The 22,939-nt window shown below is 40.7% G+C and overlaps 1 protein-coding gene across 4 annotated transcripts in view; it reads left to right on the plus strand.

The window, feature by feature from the left end:
• Positions 1–17,896: 17,896 nt before the first annotated feature.
• The window catches only part of GRID2 (glutamate ionotropic receptor delta type subunit 2), a 755,994-nt gene continuing 750,951 nt past the window's right edge, over positions 17,897–22,939 (plus strand). For 3 of the 4 annotated variants that reach the window (XR_012995185.1, XR_012995186.1, XM_076336766.1), the window contains exon 1: positions 18,067–18,173. Coding sequence is in view for 2 of the 4 variants with exons in the window: in XM_076336766.1 (XP_076192881.1) it covers positions 18,086–18,173 (88 nt within the window). In the remaining 2 variants the exon portion in view is untranslated. Of the gene's footprint in view, positions 18,174–22,939 lie in introns of all 4 variants that reach the window. The other variant, XM_076336770.1, reaches the window with a different exon arrangement.

Raw genomic sequence — 22,939 nt, forward strand, 5'->3', positions numbered from 1 at the left:
CCTTAACTTCTAAAATGTGCTTTGTTTGACATCTTTGTCATGTGATGGTGGAAGTAAAAAGTAGAGAAAAGTGTAGCTGATTCAGGTATATGTGAGAAGAGAGCGTGTAGTTGAGTCCTACCCTGGTGTCATGGCAATTTGAAATGTGACATGCTGCACAATTAAATGTGCTCAGTCTTGTTCTGACACTAGATGACAAAAAATTGACTGTAGACAGAGAGGCAAATTGGAGAAATCGGTGGAGTTCATGAGAAACAAACAACTGTCAGTGCCTGGAGAAAGAAGTGAGAGCTGTAAAATTTGCTTATAGTAAATTTTGACTAAGCAAATCTATCTCTGTAGAAAATTATTAAAAATTCACTATTGTTTTACATAATGGAGTGCAAATTACAAAGACTAGCCGAATTTATTGCATAAAAGTTGGAAAAACTGCTAAACCCATGCTTTATTTCAGACTTTATTTTTGAACTGAATAGTTGTACAAGGAGGTAGGGAAAGGCATAGGAAATCTCTGGACCTTAGATTTTTGGAAGTTCAGAGGCAATCTTCTGAAAATATCAGTTGCCTCATTTCTTGTATTTTCTACTTCTTGCACTATTTAGAGAAAGTGGACATTTGCTTTTTGGCCACAATTAAGAGAAGATAGTGGTTAGAAACCAGTCTAACCAGTTTTATTTTATATTCTTATTTACAGTGTGTGCTAAAAATGTACTGATTTACTAGGTCTTATACTGGTGTTTCCCATGTTGTTTGAGTGTATAGCATCAGTGCAAGTGAAATCCAGATCCATAGTGTGAGCTCACAGCTGCAATAACAATGATACTGCATGATATACACGAGCTCATTGAGTTGATCCTATGTTATCTGAGTTCAGAATCAGTAGTTCCAACAGATCTTTCCCAGAAATCTCCAGTTAATCTCAGAGTGGCCAACACAAAACATATTTTTGTAATGCATCTTCAAATAGGCTCTTCAAAGCCTTTTATGTAATATAAGAAATTGGAGGTAGAAATTCAATTTCACACATTTAGTCCACAAGTACAGTTTGCCCTAGCTAATAGAAGTCATACCTTCAGATATGCCAAAACCAGTATTCTCATGTAATTTTCAAAGCATTTAAGGAATGTTTGTTAAGTGTGTGTGTGTAGTCAGAGACAGACACAAAAACACAAGACAAAAAAAGAAAACAGTCAACTTTTTTTATCTGAAAGAATAGTGGGGAACAATTAAAAAACTGACATAAATACATTAGAAGAAGAGTGAACATGGGATATCTGAGGTCTAATCTGAGCATTAGAAAAAGGAAACTATAACTGAGAGGAATGAGGAAGTAGTAAGAGAAGCTGGTGAAGCTATCTGAACTCTGGTGAATGCTGTTTGCCTTTCTGAACCATCTGTTGGATATTTAGGAGAGACTCTGCAAAGAAACATTTTGGACAAAAATTAAGATGAGCTTGGGCCCTATGTACAGAAATGAAAACTGCTCAGGGAAGCTTGGGGTGTCTTGGAGAAGTACTGTCTTTTTAAAGCAAAACTCTGCTCTGCTTCCCTAGCAAGAGTTTCACAACCCTCAGTTCTACCGGAGAATATCATGAACCTACAATGTGATTCTGTATGTCAACACTTCAGATTATTCAGATCTGTCTAAAAAATCAGGTATTTTCCAAACTCTGTAGGAATGAGGCAGTTAAGGAGGAAATTCCTTTGCTGGCAAATCTATTGAAAATGTTGGCTGACTGTGGCAACTTGAGAAGTTTTAATCAGGCATGGAATTAATATTTGGAGAAAGCACAAAGTTTAGACACACACCTTCCTGAGACTAAGTGAATGCCAGGTGAGGACAAGTAAGTTTTCAAAGTATGTGTTTAAAAAATGGAAAGTAAAAACACATGCTCCAATTACTAAAGAAATTTTATGCACTCAAGGAACACCACAGATTGACAGCTTTGAGTGAAATGAATACATCAGCCGAAAGAAATCAGAATGTCTGAAAGTGAACAAATGATGTGGAAACAGTCTGATGTATTTAGATAAGTTGTTAAAATGTCAGCAGAGTATTACATTAGCAAAATATAGATCCTCATAATTGTCAGTGTCCCACACCTACTTATAAGTATTCTTGGTGATCAAAGTAGCATTGCTAGACATAAAAGACAAATCTAAAGAATACATAAAAATAAATCTGTTAGATCTCATTGAGCAGATTTTATTTATGATAAGGGATGATCGATATGTACCTATCACCATTACATTTAAAAGGAAAAAATAAATTGATACATAACACTGTTTTTTATTGTTTTCATCAAATTAGCTTGTTCTTTTTCCCAACTCTCTCTTAAAAGCGATCTCAAAGATTTGTGGACCTATGATTCATCACCTTGATGCTCATTTGCTGTTGACCAGAGTATATTTGTGTTTCAGTCAAAATTATGAGCATGAGCACTGAAGTAAGTATAAGATGAACTCAGCACATTTTAATATTAGAGGGAAAGCCTTCAGGAAAATTCCTGGGCTGAGAAAAAGAGACGAGGAGCGGAAGTCATACTTTTTCTAAATGCTGTTTGATTGATGTTGTACATTTATTATCGCCATGATCATTAACTTCCATGATATGGAAGAACAGCTGAGATAAGACACTTCTTTCAGAGAAATGAAATACTTCAGGGTATCCCATCACCTTTCAGTATATACTATACACCTTTCCAGGGTACAGATCTGGAGTTCTGGATTTTTAACTACTATCATTCTAATTGTGCTGATTAATGAAAATGGTTGATCCTCTGAAGAGGAGTAGTTTAAGTCTGCAGCTCAAATAAAAACCCTAATGTTTCTAGGAATTCATGAATGTTTAAAGTAAAACTTTGAATCTTGCCTTGCATGGCAGATCACATTAAGACATGTTTCATACAGTGAAAACAAACCAGACTTCAAAGAAAATATGTTTGGTTGCTGAAGTATGTGTGCGTATACATATTATATGTGTGTGTGTGTATATATTTTATATATATTTGCGTGTGTGTATATATATGTAAAGTTAAAATTTAAAAATTGTTTATTGACTTGTGAAATATTAATGCTCCCAGCTTTATCTGACATTTTTCTTTACTATTTGGGGGGTATGTAAGATATGCAATAAAACTAATATTTACATGCCTTATTGAAAGTAAATGGAAGTTATTGAAATGTTGAGAGGGAGGACTTTACTGTTGGTATAACAGGTTGTAGCTTTGCTCTTCTGTCTTTTTGGTAGCTTATTTAGTTCAAAATGATGTAAGTACATATTTGACTTTTAGAAGTTTTGTTTGGGAGGTTTTGACGGAGTCTCAAAACCATTGTGTCTTTCAAGGAACTTGCAGGTTTTCCACTATAAAGGAAATGGGCTTTGCTCAGTTCTCTAGTGAGACAGTATAACACTTTGTCATATAAATATCCAAGGCATCGAGCATAGAAAGAAAACGAGTATTAACGGAACTTTTAGCAAGAACTGAAAGCTACCTCAACATAAACAGAACTACCCCAGGTAAATTCAAAGCCAGTAACAAATTGTGTTTATATTATATACTGTATATGAAAACAATGCAGGAAAAGTTATCTTAACTTCAGAAGTTTTCTAAGGTTCAGTGCTAGTACTCTAAACTTTGGGAATGAGTTTTCTTTTTAAAACCTCAGATCTACTCTCAGAAGTGCAGTTATCAGTATACATGTAACTTTAAATTCAAAGTGCATACTGATTTGGAGGTAAATATATGTGGACATTTGCCTATCAACTATAGGCACTTTTTTGCCTCCTTTTTAACTCTGCTCCACAATCAAATTATGAAACATGACATACTTGGAAAGCAAATTATCTGAATGTATGTGAACATACAAGTTTCCTAATTACACAGACAAAACTCAACGAAGTAACTTACCTTGTCTTATACATAACCGTGTTGTCTGTTGTGTACCGTTATGATAAAAAGATGGCTGAGCCAGCACTGTTAAAAATAGCATGGAAACTTACTTGACACAGATAGTTTTCACATACAGTGTGTGTCAGTAACTCTGAGACGATGTGGACTGGAACTGCCCATTAGAAATCATCAAGCAGAGCGTTTCCCTGAAAACTGGAGAGCTAAAGGTCTCCTGCGTGATAGTCTAAGTGGTATCATAAATGTCACTAACCAGATGAAAAGTTTTGGAGGGGTTCTTTTCCCCCTTTCTTTGAGGCTAAGATGCATGTTTTGGAAATGTATGTGGGGAGGTTCAGTTGCATGAGGATGCATACGCAAAAGATTATTTTGCTTAAAAATCAAACAACCGAAAGTTGCCTGACAGCTATTGTGTATCATTAACACTTAACCTTTGTTAATAGTTTTTAACTTTTTTTCGTAGCACAGCATTAGCTCTGCCCATGGCACCATTCTCTAGCTTTTTCTCTCTAAAGATTTTTCTGACTGACTTCTATCAAGGGGTGAAAAATGTGCAAACGGCCAAGAGTAATGGGGAGTGTTACTTGTTGCTAAACACTGACCCTGTTTCTCTGTCTCCTTGGCAGTTTCCCTCTCCTAAATTGTTCTTGTCCCTCCTCTAGATGTACTAAAAGGAGCTGAAACAAAGGGTAGTCACTTTGATATTAGGCTGGAGTTCAGGAAGAAGTCCGTATATTATACACTGGCTTTCTTTTGAAGGGTTATGACCTGCTGAGGATGTGTCAAGTTGGGGATGGGCTCTTCTACTTGTACTGACTTTTACTGCAAACTCTTATAAAGACCAGGTGAATATACTTTCGATGCTTTCATCTCATAGTCTTTCATTTCTTTTTTTTTATTTTTTATTTTTTAAACAAAGATGGGTGCACATCTTTGTCTTTTGCCTTATGTCCCTCAGCACTTTTAAAACCAAAGTTGAAATCACAAAACAATTTCAGTGCCACTGGCTCACTCTGCTATGGCAACTTCTGTGTAACACCTTAAAAAAAAAATAATTGTGGAGCCATTTAAAATATACATGGATTTGGTATGTAATACAAGCAATCTATTTCACAGATGTTTTAAAAGTTTTTAAATCTGTGTCCTTGCCGTAATTAATCTTAAATCTTACCAAGTGCATCCTCAACAAAAAAAAAGAAGGGGGGGGGGAGGAAAAAAAAAGGCATCTCAGAATAACTGCTACTTCTATGGACAGGACCATTCACTGCAAAAGTAGAAGGTCCAAATTAAATCATATGTGAGAATGGCCTAAGCAGAGAATCAATCTCCCTTAGCTGGAGCATTATTTATAGAAAGTGGGACAGCTCTGTCAGGAGCAGCTCAGGTGCATTGTTTAAATTGCTGTACCAAGGAGTACTTCTGAGCTCCTAGCACTGCATATTCACCGTCGCTCTGTCAGGCTCTAGTCCTAGGTGTGTACGAAAGCCTCTGTCCTGCCAGTGATTTGGTTATCTAGGGAAGGCAAATGTTTCTGTTCTGGCCAGGTCCTCTCTCAGGGAACCATGGACCTGAGAGCTCTGAGCACCAATCAGCCAGACCTTGCTTATAGCCTAATAATTCAGGGACTCGCCTGATGTACTGAGATTCAGGTTCCAGCCACTGTGCTGCCTTAGAGCTTAATCTGTGATGATACTGCTTCTTCAGGGGTTTTTTGTTTGGTTGGGGTTTTTTTTTGGATAGCAATGTATCATGCAAAGATTTTGTTTCAACTTGCATTATTTTTCCTTTTTTTTTTTTAAAAAAAAAAGAAAAATTAAATTGATGGCAAAACTCCAACTGTCTATTAAAATGTACACCGTTCTTGGATGAGTCCCTTTGTATCACTTTGTATACCACAGGAAACTGAGCCTGGGATTCAAAATTCACATCCAGTCAGTTGGTTTGGTATTATTTCCCATAGGGTTTCTAAGAGTCCCCTCCTTCTTCAGTCTTTATGCACAGCCCTGTGTTGTTTTATACATGGGTCTAGATAACAAAAGTTCATCCAGAAGAAGGAGGAAATATTGAGGGTGTTTTTTCCCCTTAGTCAAAAATGCTGGAAAAATATTGTATCGCTACCTACGAAAATAGTTTTGCTTCCTCTGGATGCTTTTATGATAAGTCCCTAGAGACTTCTTTTGCTCTTTCGTGTTCTCTCTCTCTCTCTCTCTCTCTGCCCCCCCCCCTTTCTTTAAAAGTGGCTTTCTGGCAAATAGGGGAGGTCATTCCCTTATTTCTGCTCCCCTGAGTAGACCCAAAAATTCAGGTCTCATTTCATTCTACTAAAAGTCTCATTTTTTTATATTGAAATAATTCTCATTTTATACCTAGCTTGATAGAAGACAGAGCTAATTAGTCTAAAGTGCTTAATTCATTACTTAATTTTTTAATTCAGTGTTGCCTGCTGGACTTCGTCTGTGTAACCCTTTTCATGATTATATTCAAGTTCAAGTCCAAGTTTGATAGCCTTGCAAAAGCAAAGTCACTTTCTTTTACAAATGAGCAGCTGTTTGCTTTCTGTTTGTAGTGAGACTGAAATCAGACTTCTACTCCGTATTGTGCCTGGTCATTTCGTCCAAAGTTAGGGGTAGAAGAATCCCTCTGACAGTGTGTTTATTAAAGTTGCTTATGCTCTGTCATCTACTAAAGTACATACAGATATATTTTTTTTTTCCATTTAACTCTGGCAGCCAAAAAGGAGACATGGCAGTTCCTATGGTTTATTGATTTTTAAGCTTCATTTTCTTAAGAACAGCAGTAAAAAAAATGTTATAGAGAACTGATAGACAAATAGTATGCCGTTAAACTCCAGTCCTTCAAACTTTTATTTGTGTGTTCAGCTTTCTGTATATGGGAAAAGCCTCTGATTTCACTGAAACTCGCTGAAGCAGAGTTGAGCAGATGTGTCTAGCCTTGATTTAGTTGAGACTTTAACTGATTTGAAAGGGAGTCAGGTAACCAAGTCTTGATGCTAACACAAGTTTCTGGATATGTTGGAAGTTTTAAACCCCTGAGGTGATTTCCTGCTTTCCAGTTCGTGCCAAGAGTCACCCGTCAAAAATGTTTTAAATGTGATTTAATGCAATTATTGTTTACCCCTCACTGGGTGCTTCCTGTGTCAGTATGGAATTCACTTTGCAAGAGTGGCAGTCTAAAATCTGGAACTGCAGCTCATCAATTAACTTGGACAAGTCCAGGGCCACAGTCTGATGTGCATACCATTATCAGCCGTCCTTTGCTCCTTAAGCAATTCCACTATGCTTCCCTGCAATTACTTGAGGAGTAATGTATATTAAAGGACCACAACTCTATGTATTTGCATAAATGTGTCACCATGTCTGTATACATGAAAAAGAGTAAAAGTGGGAAATAATAACACGGTATTTACAGCAGACCTTCAGTGAAGCAGAACTTACTGAACCTGAATAACTTTTTGATACCCAAGAGAAGTATGCAATCGGGCCACAGATATTCAGGCTAAATGGTTTACAGCTTTTCAAATAAGTAGCTCACGTGTCTGTAGAAGTCCATTCAGATTTGTACGCGTACGGAGGGTCATAAAAGATGTAACTACTTATCTACAAGAATAATTTATATGCATTTGCAGTGTTACACTACTTGGAGAATTGTCTTATAAAGTAATTAGAAGGTGGGGGGTTTTTTAAGGTGCATAAAGTGCTCAGCTTTTTCTTTCAGCCATTGCTAAGCATTCAAAGGATGTTGTTGTTATAGTGTAACATATGCAAGCATTCTGTTTATTGAACACCTTCCCTTTTTTCCATAGCCAAATGACCAATAGAAGTACTGGATATTATTGAGCCATTCACTACACTTTGACAATATTACTGTTGATATTTTATTTTCTGAAGATTAAAATGAGGCTTTATGGAGTAACTTTTTGGGGGGAGGGTGGTTATGCTCTTAATTACTGGGATGTAGAAAGTATTCAGTGCAAGTAACACTTAAAAGAGCTAAATTATTGTTACCACTTGCCTTTTCAGAATACACCACCAACTTGAAAGGCAAAGGACAACAGAATGGGGCACTTTGTCATCGTCCCCGGTGGTGAAATTATTCTCAGCTTTTCACCCAACAGGTAGGTGCTCAGAAATATCTTATATTTCACTGATCATCTAAATGTATACTGACCATCTGCTTATTTTTTGTGACTTAAGCTGATGAAAAAGAGACAGAACAGAAAAGTAAACATTAAAGAGGAAAAGTGAAAAGAGATTAAAGAACATGGAGAACAGTAACAGTTGGAAATCTTGTAATATAAATAGTGTAGAATTTTTGTGTGTGTGTGACAGGGACGATGCAGGAACATTCAATATCTGGAGTCATCCAAAACACATTTTACAGTCATGCTAATAGAAATTGTTTCAATTTATCAGCATGACTTCACTAACGTGAAGAAAATGTTTTAACTAGTCAAAATAGAAAATGCATCTTTTTTCTTTTCAAAATTCACTTTTTAGTAATTCTAAGCAAATGAAGTAGGCATCAATGAAAAGTAGGTCATAATAGGAAGATAATTTTACTTTGTGTTTCTTTTTTTCCGTCTATTGTAGGGTTTTATTAGAATTGTATGTTTTCGAGAGGCTCTTTGAAACGAAGTCTTTCTGACTGGCTTTCATTGAAATAGTAGCACTTCAGAGTTGTGTGGCCTTTCCAGTCTTCCTGGGATGGTTATACAGGGTAAATATTACATGAAAAGTAAGAAGTAAGACCTTGCAGAAGCCAGGTCCAACTGAGAAAAATAGGTTGTTTATTTTAATTTTAGGTACTGTACAGACAAAATTGAATTATCTTAAAAATCACCACAAATAATTTATCATGTTAGTTAGGTACTTTCTTCCTTGCCATGTCATCAGATCTAATGGTTCTTTCTTAATTTATGACAGAAATACTGTGGAATAAGGTAAATGTCAACTATAATGATGCTGTTTGTTATGATGAAAACAGAGAGAGAAGGAAATTTTATGTTTAATGCATCAAAGCAAGAAATTTCAAATAGGTTATTTCAGCTACCTTGATTTAGTATTTCTTTTGGGGAGAAAGGAATGAAGGAAAGGTGAGGAATTCTTACTGAAAATAACAGTGTGAAAATGTGCGTCATAAAGAACAGATAGAGAGTCTTAGATATGGAAACATATTTCTCTCATAGATGAAGGACATATGAACTCTTTCAGAGACTACTAGACATACTAATATCCAGCTATGTAATGACCAATTAGTGCCTTCTGGCATGGAGAATTATTTGAATCTTCACATAAAGACTAGTGATTTATACAGTTCTCAAATTTAGCAGTCATCTTTCTCTACCTGGGTCTTCATTTGGTTCAGTTAACTTCTTGTTTGTTGGAGAAACCTAGCACCAATAATTATACTGGACAGCAAATCCTAGGCAAGACATGAGATTTATTTCGTACTGAGAATTTTTTTTCTAAAAGCCAGCATGCAGAAAGTAGCACACACCATAGTTCAAATCTTGTGTTATAAAAACTTATCAAACGTTTCTGGGATCCTGATCCTAAAAAACATGTGCAAGTTCACAGGTAAAAGTAATTTTTCTCATGGTGCTGCCTCTGCTCGAAAGAGACCAGATGGTGTTCAAATGCACCCAGGAAAGAGAGTGCATAGTTTTGGTGGGGAGTTTCCTGTACTGCAACTTGGGAAATCCAAATTCTGCTTCGGATTTTATGATGTACGACCTTGGGAACACACTTGACTTTCTTGTTTCCCTTCCTGACTCTTGTTTTTCTTGTGTAATCAGAGTGTAGTGTATTTGTGGTGAGGACTATTTTGCTATGCATTTTGTGCTCTATCTGCCACAGTGAAATCTTAGTCTTGCTAGAAGTCCCAATGTAACACTAATGATTACTACTAAATAAAGATGCAATAGAAAAATATGTACAGCTTTGCAGGTGCCAGCATAACTACAGTGTTAAATAACTAGCAATGCCTTCACTATTTGTCCTTCACAAATAATTGAGTCACTTTTGTTAAACCACCAAATTTAACAGGCTTCCTGCTAACTTTTCCAAATAGGTAAAAGAATCTAATGTGCCGGATTTTCCCCTGCTTGAACCATGGGCTCACAGAGCAACAATAATTCTGTTTTCCAATACTAAGCTTTTCCGACTATCTCTTCCACCACCTGCAGTAATAAAGACTGAGCTGATTCTGGTCTTGCATGATATGAAGCAAACAGACAGCATGTGGCATTTCTGGTTCAGTGATGACTTCTGACTGGCCTTTCTTTTACTGTCACAGTTGAAACTCCCTCCTCTCTTCTCAGCAGCAGTGAAGATGTAGAGTGAGATCAGTTAAAATGGGTTGTTCTTGGTTGGCTCTTTCACTCCATGTACTATCCAGAATAGTTTGAGTCCTTCAGCTGCGTAACACTAAAAGGCTACATGAAGAGCTACTTGGATCTGAACTGTGACTTCACCGTGCTCTGCCACCGCTCTGCTGTCTGTCTTTCATCAAAGCTTTTCTTACAGATTCCTCTCCACTACGTGTCATGTTCTCAAAGCTAATTTTCCAGCCTTCCTGATGACTTCTCCTCTGTGCACACCTTCCCCAGTGACTGGTGTAATTAGCTTGGTGGCTTCTCCACAGAACATAAGCAGCCCTTGTTCTAGTTATATTGTAGCCTGAACCTGTGGCTAGACTGAGCCAAAAGTCATTAACGGTTGTCAGCAGAGGAGCTAGGAGTGAGATGGATAGACATCAGACAGAAAACATACACATCTTTTACCAATTGCTAAGAGTGCTGTCTTTACATGTCATTCATACCCTACCCAAGCTCTTAGACCTGACTGAGCACTTGCTGAAATGACTTCTCTCCTGCTGCCAATAGAATATCCATAGGTAGAAATTGTAGCTGTGGCTGCAGGTGTCAGCATATCCCCTGCTTCTCTTGCTTCCCCTACTGGCTTTCTCCACCATTTGTGACTTGCTTTTCACCCAGCATAATTGTGAGGTGGCTTGGGCAGAAAGTGCCTTGCATCTCTTTCACGCTTCTACAGCTATTGAAGTGAAAGGAAAGAAGGGATAAAGGGAAGATAGCAGCAAGAGCCATGATTGTGAAATGTGGTGAATAATAGGAGGAGGAATATTAGAAAGACATGAAGTGCCAGCAAGAGAGAAGAGTGAAACTGTATATATACAGTGTTGAGGTACAGTAAGGCATCTTCAGGAGGAACTGGGAAAGTCCTTGAGGAGAAAACAACTCTGCAAAGTGGTGAATAAGAGGGAGTCTGAGAGAGATCCTCAGAGGTGGAGGGCAACTAGCTGGGTGCTTACAGGGACAGAGAAGGATTTGGCATTAGAAGAATTTGGTTTGATACTTAGTACTTACTGGGCAGATGAAGCAAGAGAAGGGAGAATTTATTCTCTGGTTTCCTTTTAGCCTAGGTAAGATTGAAAAGATGCTACATATATAGACATCTCGGAGCACGGCATTCTCTCCTGTGCCAATGAAATTAATGACTTGACATCATTTTTCCTTCTGTTTTGTTTTCTCAAGTTTTTTTTCTGTTCAGATCATGCCCAAGAAGTCTTACTGCTATTAGGCACTGTGTCCTCCCTCCAGTAACATAACAGCTTCTAAACGAGGTACGTAACAGGATGGCTCAGACAACAGGAGATCTGTAACACAAGTTTAAAGGGAGGCAAAATAAATCTACCTCAGTAGCAGTCCCTGCTAATTCACTCTGATAACATTGGTTGTTCCTAAGGGTTGACTTTACTTCATAACCACTTTCTGAGTTTTGTGTAGTGAGCCTAAAGGATAAGACACAAGCTCTCAACTAAACTCAATAACAATGTAGTTTTAAAAAAGCAAAAAGCTTTGAAATTCTTGCGATGTACTGCACAAATTTTTTGGGATTTCTTCTGCCCAGCAGAATAACTCTTGATTCTGGTTTGGTATTTGTTCCTTTGTGATAAGATATTCAAGGCCATAAGATGCGCACCATCTGTTGAAATGCAGTAAATATTTAATGTTCTGTTTATTTGTATAACGGCCAAATGAAATACTTTCTATCTATTTATCTATCTGCATGTGCACATACACACACACTCTTGCAGATATGCAGATGTTCACATGTTTAAGCTATGGAGAAACAGGATGAAGGAAATTGGAAAAAGGATATAATACTTTGCATTTGAAAAAATGAACTAATTTAGTCCTCAAACTATTCCGGTAAGTAAAGGCAAGATTATCCCCATTATTCAGAAGTGGTGACAGAGGCCTAAGAGTGCATGTTTCACTGAAAGTGTGACAGGACAGATGGAGTCAATGTCTGGGCCGCTACTTAGAATTCAAATGGTCCTATTAACCTGGACCTCTTTCATAATACAGAGAACAACCTTAAAGTTGGCAGTAGGCTAAAGCTTTCATTTAAAGGTTATTTGGCGGGTCACTGAAGCAAGTCTATTTCCTAATGGACAGATGTCCTCTTAACTAAAGCCCTCTCAGATGACTTCTTGTTTGAAGCTATGCCAGGTAAAGCAAAGACTGAGTAGACACGTCAACTGAAGTAATCTCACAGAGCTAGCAGCTTTCCCTGAGAGTCTGGGCACCAGCTCAGTGGCGGAGGAACATTTGCTTGTGGCACATGGTCTCTTGATGGGTCTGTCAGTCAGTTGCTTTATATCAGCACTTTAAGAACGCATTTATTTTAAAAAATACAGCAATGCAAGGTGAGGGATATTTGTCAGTGTGTGTTTTTAAAATGGGGGAAACTCAGTGTTAGTTAGATTGAAATAGCATTGTCAAATGGAACATGTTGTCCTACATAAATTAAGGGGTGGAGGCCCATGGCTGGTTGTCTTACTATCATGAAATACTTATCTGGCCAGCCTTGAGTACACCAAGTTTTAAAGTTAGGCAGATCTTCTCACATCCTACATCATAGTAATCACAAGTAACAAGAATTAAATTAATGTTAATGATAACTTTTTTTGCCTCATCACATGTAAATTAGGATATGATCTGGGAATGGCATCCTTACGGGGAAGATCCTGCGCCCACTGAAATGGCTCTCTGCAGGGAGCTGCCTATGCTGATCTGGTTGCCGAATCTGCTTGTTATCTTACGAGAATTGTAGTACTGAGGGTGTTACAGGGTCCTGTGTTTCATCTATAATGTTACTATATGGTGACAAATCAGAACTTCCAAATATAGTCTGAAGAGAAAAAAAAAGCACATGCTTCCGTATAGCCATCAAAGAAATATGGAGATTCACAGAATTACTGTTAATTTTCCCCTGTCAGGAGCATTCATTTAAAAAATGACCCACAAAGACTCGAAGAAGCTGCAGTGAAAATGAAAACAAATAATATTAAAAGTCCAGAAATAGAAACCAATCTTAGCGATAGTAGGTGGGCCTTCTTGGCCTTTCTCGCATGTTCAGATGGCATCAATAACAATTTGGGTATGACTGTTACGTATTTGTGCTTGATGGTTCTCTCCTGTAACAGATGATCAGTTGTTCTTAATCCCATCCCTTAATGCAATAATATTGAACTGTCTTATGAAAGAGAGGGGAGTAAATTAGAACCAAGTAAAAGAAATGTTATTTTTCACAGCCAGTTGGCACTGCTGGAATTCACTGTTACAGAAGGTCACTGAGTTTAATGCTGATGGTTTTTTTTTTCCCCCCCTTTTTTATTTATTTTATTTTTAGGATAACTCTGTGACTGTTAAGCTTTGTAACTATGGAAGCTAAGATGAAAAGTTTAATTGAGTATCAAACTTCAAGATAGGAGGTGATGTCTTAGGAGGGTCAGGAAGGAATTTCTCCTATCTCCCTTTATCACTGTGCACAGCACAGAACAGTGGGACGGATGCATACTGGGTTTTTTCCGTTGAAGTAATAATTTACGGGCCTTCATGAAAAAGGTGTTGGAGCAAATGGACTGGTGGACTAACCTAGGGTGTAATCCAGTTTCATTTCATCTAAACTTTTTGTAAGTTTAAGCAATACACTCGAATATAAAATATTAAATTCTAATGTGCAAAAGGCATATTTAATGCTCATGTGTGGGAATGGTAAATACTTTCTCTGTAATTTAAGATTGTCGTTTATAAGGCTTAGCTATTCTGTTTATCTCCCAACACTGAAGGCTGTAAGCGAGACTGTTTTATCACTATGATAATTTCTTCAAATACCCAAAGGATCTCCTGGGACTTAGAATTAAACAAGTCAAAAGTTGACCTCTGCATGGTCAGATCTGTTTGTATCACCAACCAGATGAGAAAAGGGGCATAGCACTGTCAAAAATAAGGCTTTAGATGAGTGAAAGGCCTGTGAGACTTTTGTATTTAGCCATCTTTCCTCTGTAGATAGAAGCTCAGGTCCCAAGCTGACTTGGTAAAGGTAGCAGAGTGTTATGTGTGGGTGTGAGGAAATAAACATTAGATGGATACTTTTTTCCCCCTGCTGCATCTGTTTTCCAAGAACGTCCTTTCTTTGCTGCTCCTCTAGGGGTTGCATTAATGTGCAACACTGTAATAGCTGATCAGTGGAAGCATACGGTACATCAACCATTAACCACATTTTAGTTAGACTACTGGAAAGAAGACAACTACTCCCTGTTGTTAGAAACATTGGCTGGTCGATGGTGGTGCTTCTCCCATTGATGCTAATGGTGGAGCTGAAGTGATGTTGATGGGACTGAGGATGTTTTGGGAGGGAAACTGTAGTGAAGGAAGAGCAGCACGGCTGAAACCTGCGGGACTTAATTTTTCAAAGTGCCTGAGGCAGCAATCACTGAAGTCCTGAGAATGGTGCTCATGGCTTATTAGAGGCCTGCATTCACCCAGGTCTGATTAGCAGGCTTTTTTTTTTTTTTAGGATAATATTTTCACAGTATCAGTAACTCCTGTTCTGGAATTCTTTTTTTTTCCCTAACTTCAACTTTCTGTAAATGTTTAGCATATATTGAATAGAGAAGACCGTTATCCTTTTTCAACATTTTTCTCTGATACCTTGAACTAACCACATAGGATAAGATTTTTCAGTCTATTTAAATGGATGACACCAGTTTTTGTTTTTAACGAATAAGAATTGGAGAGAATGAAAGTGAGGAAGTGCAAATTATTTTATCTCTGTGGTGGATGCATATTAAGTCAATAACATGTTCATTATTTAAAGTAAGTTTATTTGAATTTGCTTTTTAAATTTACTTCAGTCTCATTCCTCTCAAATTTTCAGGTAGTGTTCTTTACCACTGGAATTATTATTCGGTGCTACATTCCAAAAGCATTTTTTATTAGTTAGGGGGTATTTGTGAGCTACAAACTCTTGGATGTGCCTCCTGTCCTGTTAAGTATGTCTACAGACTTAAGTGAAAATTTCCATTTAGTGTGGCAAATTCAGGGTACTGGATGCTTTAAAGAGTCAGTAAGGATAGCTGGTTTCTAGATAAGGCCTCAAAATTCTTAGTATTATCTAAACTGAGGATTAAAAAGTTAAAATTTTCCAAAGGTTTCCATTACATTTCCTATTCTGCATGCTGTGCGTTGTACATTATTAAAGAGTACTGCTCTGACATGCCCCCCAAAGAAGCGAATTAACATTTCTTGTGAACTCTGTTCTTTTGTGGAGAAGTAATAATGACTCAAGCAGCTCCAAAAGTTTCTCAGATGAATCAGAATTTATTACTTGTAAAATTAATGCCTATTACACTCACTGATACTGTGCATAAACTGTCATTTATAGAAAAAAAGCCTTTTTTACTGTTTGCTGTTATCGATAACAGATCTGTGACTTGCACAGAGGATGTGGACAAATGCAGCATGCGAGTGACATAATTTGTGAGACTTTTGCTTCACACTGCTCATCTTTTATTCTCTTTACATACCTTTTCTTTTGTCTCTTAAAGTCAATTTTAGTTGTGATTTGTTACAGCTCTTAGAGGGAGGAAGCCCATTCTAGCCAGTGAAAAGATGAGCCCTGCCTTGTCCTTTAGATCTGGCTCTTGAAGCCTTTTGAATGTTACCATTTTTAGGGAAGTACTCACCTGCCAGTGTGGACCTAAGCAAAGTAGAAATTGCTGCTGGTGTTTTTTTAATAGATTCAGTTATCTTGCCCCTTTACATTGATTTTGTTTGTCTTTTCTTAAAAATCTTATTTCTTCCTCTTGAACGAAATCGTTAAATTTCGTAGGTATACAAGTGTGCTTGCTAACTAGTCCCCATGGGTGAAAGGAGACATATGCAAGTCAGGAGAAATATGCAAGTCAGATATGATAAACTTAATCTAAGTGCTATAACTAAGGAGATGCCTTCAAAAAAGGTTCTTTCTGAAGAAAAGGGGTTGATCAACCTCTATTTAGACTTCTAAAAGGACTACCAGGTCTTATCAATGGCTTATGTGAGTTTAGGTTATAACCACTATGTTGGAGCAATTCTTTGAAGTCTGTGTCCTGTCTCTAGTGTGACTAGAAAAATCGAAGTCAGAAGAAAGTGTAATAAGACATAAAGCAGAGATTTAGACTAGTTTATAGGAACATACTTAACCTCTCTGTGCAATTCTGTATCTGTGTAATGGGGAGAATGTATTTAACTACAGCATGAGAAGTCTGAGGATTAATCGGTTAATGAATTCATAGTACCCTGAGCATGAAAAGTGTGCTCTAAATGTTTTCCCATAGAAATTTCTCCACTACCTAAAGAGAGACGAAGAAAAAAGCCAATTCGTTGCTTTAAAGAATTGTGAGAATTCCATCAAGAACACGGATAATTAGTGTCATATTAATAGATTTTTAGGTCTTCATTTTCCCCTTGAGGCCAGGTGTCCCTGATTTTTTTCTTTTTTTTTTTTCTTTTCCCCTTCAAGCAATGTCCCTGACTCAGTTGTCAAAGACCGAGAAGCAAAAGCGCCCATCTAGCTTTGAACTTGATACCTGCGGGGGAGTTACAAGGTTAAATAAATGGGGGGGGGGTGTGGTTTGGGTTTTTTTTTTTTTAAGCTGAGCATAACACTTCGAAAAGATCTTCTCCCCCCTCCCCTGACCCTCCCCATAATGTATTTTTAGGCTGTATGCACTCCTGCCTATGTCTCTTCCTTAGTCCCAGCTGAAGATTTCAAGGGAGATGAGAGCTCTATTTTGTTTCTCCCTTGTATTGCAGATAGGGGGAGGAGGTGGTTATTAGAGAGAAGCGCTCTCGCGCTCTCTCTGTTTCTCCCTCTCTGGCTGATAGCACTTCTCTCTCGCGCTCTCTCCTTCTCCTAGGTGATCCATTTCTAGGCAACGTGCTGGCTGGTGCTGGCGCTGCCAGCTCGCTCTGCATCCCACCAGCAAAGCAAGCTCCAAAAGCAACCTGCAGACCATCATCTGCTTTCCTCTGCCTTGCTCCGGGCATTCCTCCTCTCGCTCCTGCCCTGTCCAACCACTACCTTGCGCGACAGAGACAGCACGCTGGGCTTGAATTGCAGATTTATTTTTTTTTTTCCTCCGGTTGTGGGAAGCAATTTTTTTAAGCGAAGGGTGGGGGGAAATCTCTGCATTACTATCTGCATTACCTTGAAGTTCACTTTGTTTTTTGGCCTCCGGGGGGGCTTTTCCTGCAGGAATCTGGCTGCTGGAAGCGGGATCGCCTGCTCTCCCGGTTGCCCGCTCCTCCTCCCTCGCTGAAGGCGAGCTATCTGCTGCGGGCTCCTGGGGCTTCTCTGGCCAAGAGGGTTTGTGTGTGTGCTTGTGTGTGCGCGTGTCTGCGTGTGTGTGAGCGTGTGCGTGGTGTGGGTTGGAAGTTGCCGTGCAGCAGCCGGGACCGAGCGGATCCCTGGACCCGGCGGAAGGATGGGGATTGTCTGACCAGCAGAGGCGTCTGCTGCCCGCGGCGGCGCCCGGGCTGGATGGATTTGGTGCCGGCGCTCCCAGCAACTCTGGTGCTGCCCAGGAGCCCCCCGAAGTGACGCGGGGTTTCGCCGAGGAGAGAGGCGCTCGGAGCCCCGGGCTCGCTCTCTGCCCAGCCGCGGCTGTGCGCCAGCCACCGGGATTTACACGCTCCGCCGGCGGCACCTCAAACTCTTAGGTTTCCTGCGCCGCGCTATCCTCCGCGGTGGCACCGTTTGGCGAAGAGATCTGTTGTTACAAAGCCTGGACCTCCGGAGGAGATGGAAGTTTTCTCCCTCATCCTGGTCGTGTCCGTCTGTTGGACTCGAACCTGGAAAGCGGCGATTGCAGATTCAATCATTCATATCGGTAAGGGGGTGCTGCGTCTGCTGGTGCTGCTGGACACTTTTCCAGCTCTCCTTTGCAACCTTCCCTCTCTTGGCAGGCTTCCCCCTCCTCCCCCCCGCAGTCCCCGCTGTCTTTTAGCCTTTGCTCGCTTGCTTTTTTTTGTTTGTTCCCCCTCTTATAATTGCTTTGCACCAGGATCTTAGGCTTCCTGTTTTTCCCCTACCGCTCTGTGTAAAGGTTTCTTGTCGGCGGGGTATGTGCGTGCTTTAGACCTTGAGGTTTTGCGCGGCTGATGATCTTGGGGGGGCCAGGGCTCGGGCACTTCCCCGGTCCCTCCCCGCAGCCCCTCAGCTCCAGCTTGCCTTCCTCCTGCCCCGGCTCGCCCTCGGGCGGGGGGGACCCCAAGCCTCCCCCCGTTTCCCACGCCACCGTGACAGCCGCGCAAAGTCCCCCCGCTCTTCCTTCCTTCACCCCCACCCCCCATCCCGCTTTCCTCTCCCGCGGCGGAACAGGTGGTTTGGCAACGTGAGCGCTTCCCCTCCCGCGGGCAGGCGGCTGCAGGGCGGGGGCTTTGGCTGCCCCGCGCCCCCCTGCCCGGGCCGCCTCCCTGCCCGGGCCGCCACCCCGCCGGCCGGCCGGGCGCCTCCCGGGGCCGCGGCGCCCGGGAAGTGTAGCGGCCTTCCCCGCCGGCGGCGGATGCAAGGGGGGGGCAGCCGGCAGCGGCCGCGGGCCCCCCCTCCCGGCGGCGGCGGGGCAGCTCTGGTGATGCCCATGCACGGCGCTGCCCGCACTCCCGACCAGGGAGAGGGCGCCGGGCTTCCACCCCGCCGCCCGTCCCCTCTCTCTCCCCGTTATCCGGAGCCATCCCCGGCCCGGCAGCCCTCCCTCTCGGCGGGCGCATCCCTGGGAAGCGCCGAGCCCCGCTGCCGAGCGCCGTTTTGTTCCCGCGACCGGCGAGAGCGGGTCGCTCCCCTGCGCCGGCCGGGGATGTGCGGGGAGGGGAGAGGAGAGGAGAGGAGGGCGCTTCCCCCGCGGCCGCTCGCCCATCTGCAGGCACCGCACGCAGGCGGAGGGGGAGCCTGGAAACGCGGGGGCGGGCGGGCGGCCGGCGCCGCGCTGCCCCGGGGAAGGTGCATTTGGGGGCAGGGTCCCGCCGGGGGTTTGGGGAGGTCCCCGGGGCGGTGCCGGCCCCGGCCGTGGGGCAGCCGCTGCTCTCCCCGGGGTTGGATTTATAAACATGTCTGCCGGTGCCTGTCGTGGGGATCCGTAGCGGGTTTCTGTGAAAGGGGAAGTGCGAAGAGCGTTTGGAAAGCCCGGCCGTCAAGAGCTTTCCTGCAGGACACCGATATTTGGGCACCGATGCGCCAGCCCTTCGTGTAGCCCCCCCACCCCGGAGCCCACGGGCTACCGCTTCCCTTAGGTACCGCAACTTTATAGGGGTCAGTCCTTATAGCTGCGTGCGACTGGAGCAACAAATGCTGCACAGGGGAGGCAGCGCTTTATGCCCTCCTTTTAAAGGGAGAATGACTTTTTTTTTTAATTCTTCCCGGTTGTAGGCTGTTAAAGCGACACTAGGAGACGGTTACGTCTTACGATTGTTTTCTTAGGAGCTTGTAACAAGCCGATCAAATCTTAGGAGTTGGGGGGAAATTTTGACTGTGTAGCCGATGAGGAGTTTCTTTGCAATCCCCCGTCTCCCATCCTCCTGGCTAACGGAGCGTTGCTGGGCGAGCTGTATGCCTTTGCACTAGCATCAAGGGAGACGATAGCTTTTCTCTCTTCACGTTAATGACAATTTTGTTTGTTTCACTTGTCTATATATGATGAATGCAACCCATCTTACCACTGATGTTTTCTATAATGCTGTTAGTGATTAGATGCATCAACGCAGTAAATCCTCATTGAAAGCAAAAAAAAAAATAGCCAAGTAGTTGCTTCTCACACGATTAATTTGTCTTGAGAGACAATTAGTACAGTTGACAAGGGGATTACCTCTTTTTATAGACTGGTTTATGTTGCCATGAAAATGGCAAACTGGTAATTGTTACACAGAGCTTTAAATCTATTAGAATGAATACATGGAAAATAAAGGACCTGAAACTAGAACTAATTTAACACTAAATGGGTAGACAGCTGAATATTCCAACTTGTACAGCTCACAGATGAAAATTTGGCCCCTAGTAACACCAATGTATTTTGTAACCTGGATGTTCCGACCCCCTTTTGGTTTCTTCCACGTGTACTGAGTAAGCTTATGTATAAAATATTTAAGCATAATAAACTGTATTTATTTATAGGAGTTACAAAAAGCAGTAGTAGGGTACTCTATGAACAAATTAACTATAGAAGAATTCTTAAAAGCCAAAGAAGAAAACAAAACGCTCAGTTCAGGGGAAAAGAAATACTACCAGAGGTAGTACTGATGTCTTAGGCAACAAACAAAATAAATGCATTATCCTTCTCTCCTACAGTGTTAAGATACTCAAGTGGAAAATATTTTCCCACGTTTGGGAGGGGCAGATGGTCGTAAGAAATAATGTTACCTGTGCATACCCTTTTTCTAATAGCACTTACTTTTTCAGTATAATGCACTAACAGTCTTGCTTGCCTATGTATTACTTGATGTGTTTCCTGTGAAGGGATGTTTTCTGTATCGAATTATGTTATCGGCCATCTCTTAGACAATGACAGAAAATGTTACAATTTAGTGAGTAGAGATTAACGACTTGGTGATGGCGGTGGGAGAGGTATGGTGACTGGTATTTATCTGTGATAGGCTTTTTCATATTTCTGTCTTCTGAATGATTATAGCTGCTTCTTTTGATCATTAGAGCAGGTCTGTGTGTATGTAAATGTGCACATTTAAAAATAAACATTTTCCTGTATCATATTTTAAACGTTGGTAGGGGTGCTTATAGCCCGTACATTTCTGCTGCCCTGCTATTATAAATAGGAACTGGCAGTTCAGAAAGACTACATTAAGCACTCTTGTGAAAATGTTGAAACGAATCGACTCCACTGTAATTTTCCTTAGCCTTATATAAAAGAGAAAGGGGCAGGGTTACCATGTCAAAACTGCAATTCTGTATTATGCTGCTTCTCTCAGCCCATGCATTGATTGAGTAATTTCATCAGCCCCACATTACTTGATTGCTTAGAAGTTTCCTAATGATCTGTATGCTGTAGGAAGAATCTGAAAGTCGTGAGTGGAATGGCAATGATTTTGTGTTTTATGAGGCTATTCAAAAAGTCGCTCTGATTTATGTAGCTCGAAAGCGCCAAAGTCTTTGAGATTAGCCACGCTGCCTGATATTTTCTTCATACATCAGTCGTCCCACACTCCTCGCTCCCTGAACAGGAGTTTAGAACAGTGCTTTAATTAAGCAGGGATTAGGTGGCATTCCTTGTCAACTGCACAATTTGTGTATGCTTTGTATCTTCTACAGTTGGTCTCATGCTTTTATATTTTGTACTTTGTGCTCATTTTTTTTCCGTTGATGTGTACATAGCAATACAGCTGTATGTGCATATGTGGATTTCCTATTGCGCCTGTAGAAATGTATGCGCAAATATGTGTGTATTAGGTGCAGCAAAATCACCTAGGGCAGCGGTCACACAGTATGATACAAAAGTTTTTGCTGAAAAAATACACTGAAGTATTTTTAAAGGCTAATTCATCGCTGCAGTGTGCAGCAATAGTTCAGGCGCCCTGATTACTGCAAGTTGCTTTTTTATATTTATCAGTGGCTTCAGTCATATGCAGTCAGTTGCGTACTGCCCTTAGCTTTTTTATTTTCAATGGCAAGTTCAGAAATATATATAGTATATAGTTATATATATGTGCTTTTACATATATTCATACATACACTTTTACTATATATTTTTTTATATATACTGTATTTTTTTCCTAAGACAGAGAATTAGATCTGCTCTTCCCTTACTCCTCTCAGCTTTTAGACTTTGCAGGCCAGGACTGCTGCATTCCTTGTGTTAGACAAGTCCCCAGCATCGCTGGGTCCTGAGTTTTGGTTCACACTTCTAAGCTCTTCTGTACCATGGATAATAATATCAGGGCAATTCCAACATGGGGTCTGTTGCTTACTTCTTCTGTTAATATGGTAGTGCCCTTAAAATTTAAATTTTTTTTGTAAGGGAAGGGGAGTCATCTAGCTTGGTGGCATGCAGGTCCATGTTTCGTCTTGTAAGCTGTTGTACTACAATGCAGCTTGGCTTGTATTGTGTTGTGCATGGGTAATAGGAATTTAATTTGCTTTGCTATTGGTAAAGCGTCATTAGAAGGTATGTAGTGTATGTCACTAACTGTTCATTACACTATTCTCACATACATTTTGTAAAGCGCAGGACAAGCAAGCAAAACAGATTTATTTAAAAAAAAAAAAAATCTCTATCTGCCTATAGTGTCTACAGATAAGCGTTCATGTCTCTTTTTCCTGCTCTAGAATGTGCCAAGGTTACTTGCTTGTTTTAAACATCCATACAGATGAAGACCTGGAATACAGTGTGCTGTGGCTTAGCAGACGGCAGGTTTTATTAGTAACTATGTTCTACTTAAACGCACAGCATACGTGACATACGTTGTGTTTCTATGTGCGCTATTTCTAAAACTCTCTCCAAGGTACTTAGATTTGTGATAGTATTTCAGTCTCTGTAACATGTTTTAGTGCTCGTTACTCTGCAGCTGAACAGGCATCATTTTCCATGCCACAGATGACAGCTTGCTATCCTCCAAAGGCATGCTTGCCATTAGGTGTCACTGCTTTCTGGAG

The sequence above is a fragment of the Aptenodytes patagonicus genome, chromosome 4 (genome assembly GCF_965638725.1).
Source record: "Aptenodytes patagonicus chromosome 4, bAptPat1.pri.cur, whole genome shotgun sequence".
In the NCBI taxonomy this organism is placed as follows: domain Eukaryota; kingdom Metazoa; phylum Chordata; class Aves; order Sphenisciformes; family Spheniscidae; genus Aptenodytes; species Aptenodytes patagonicus.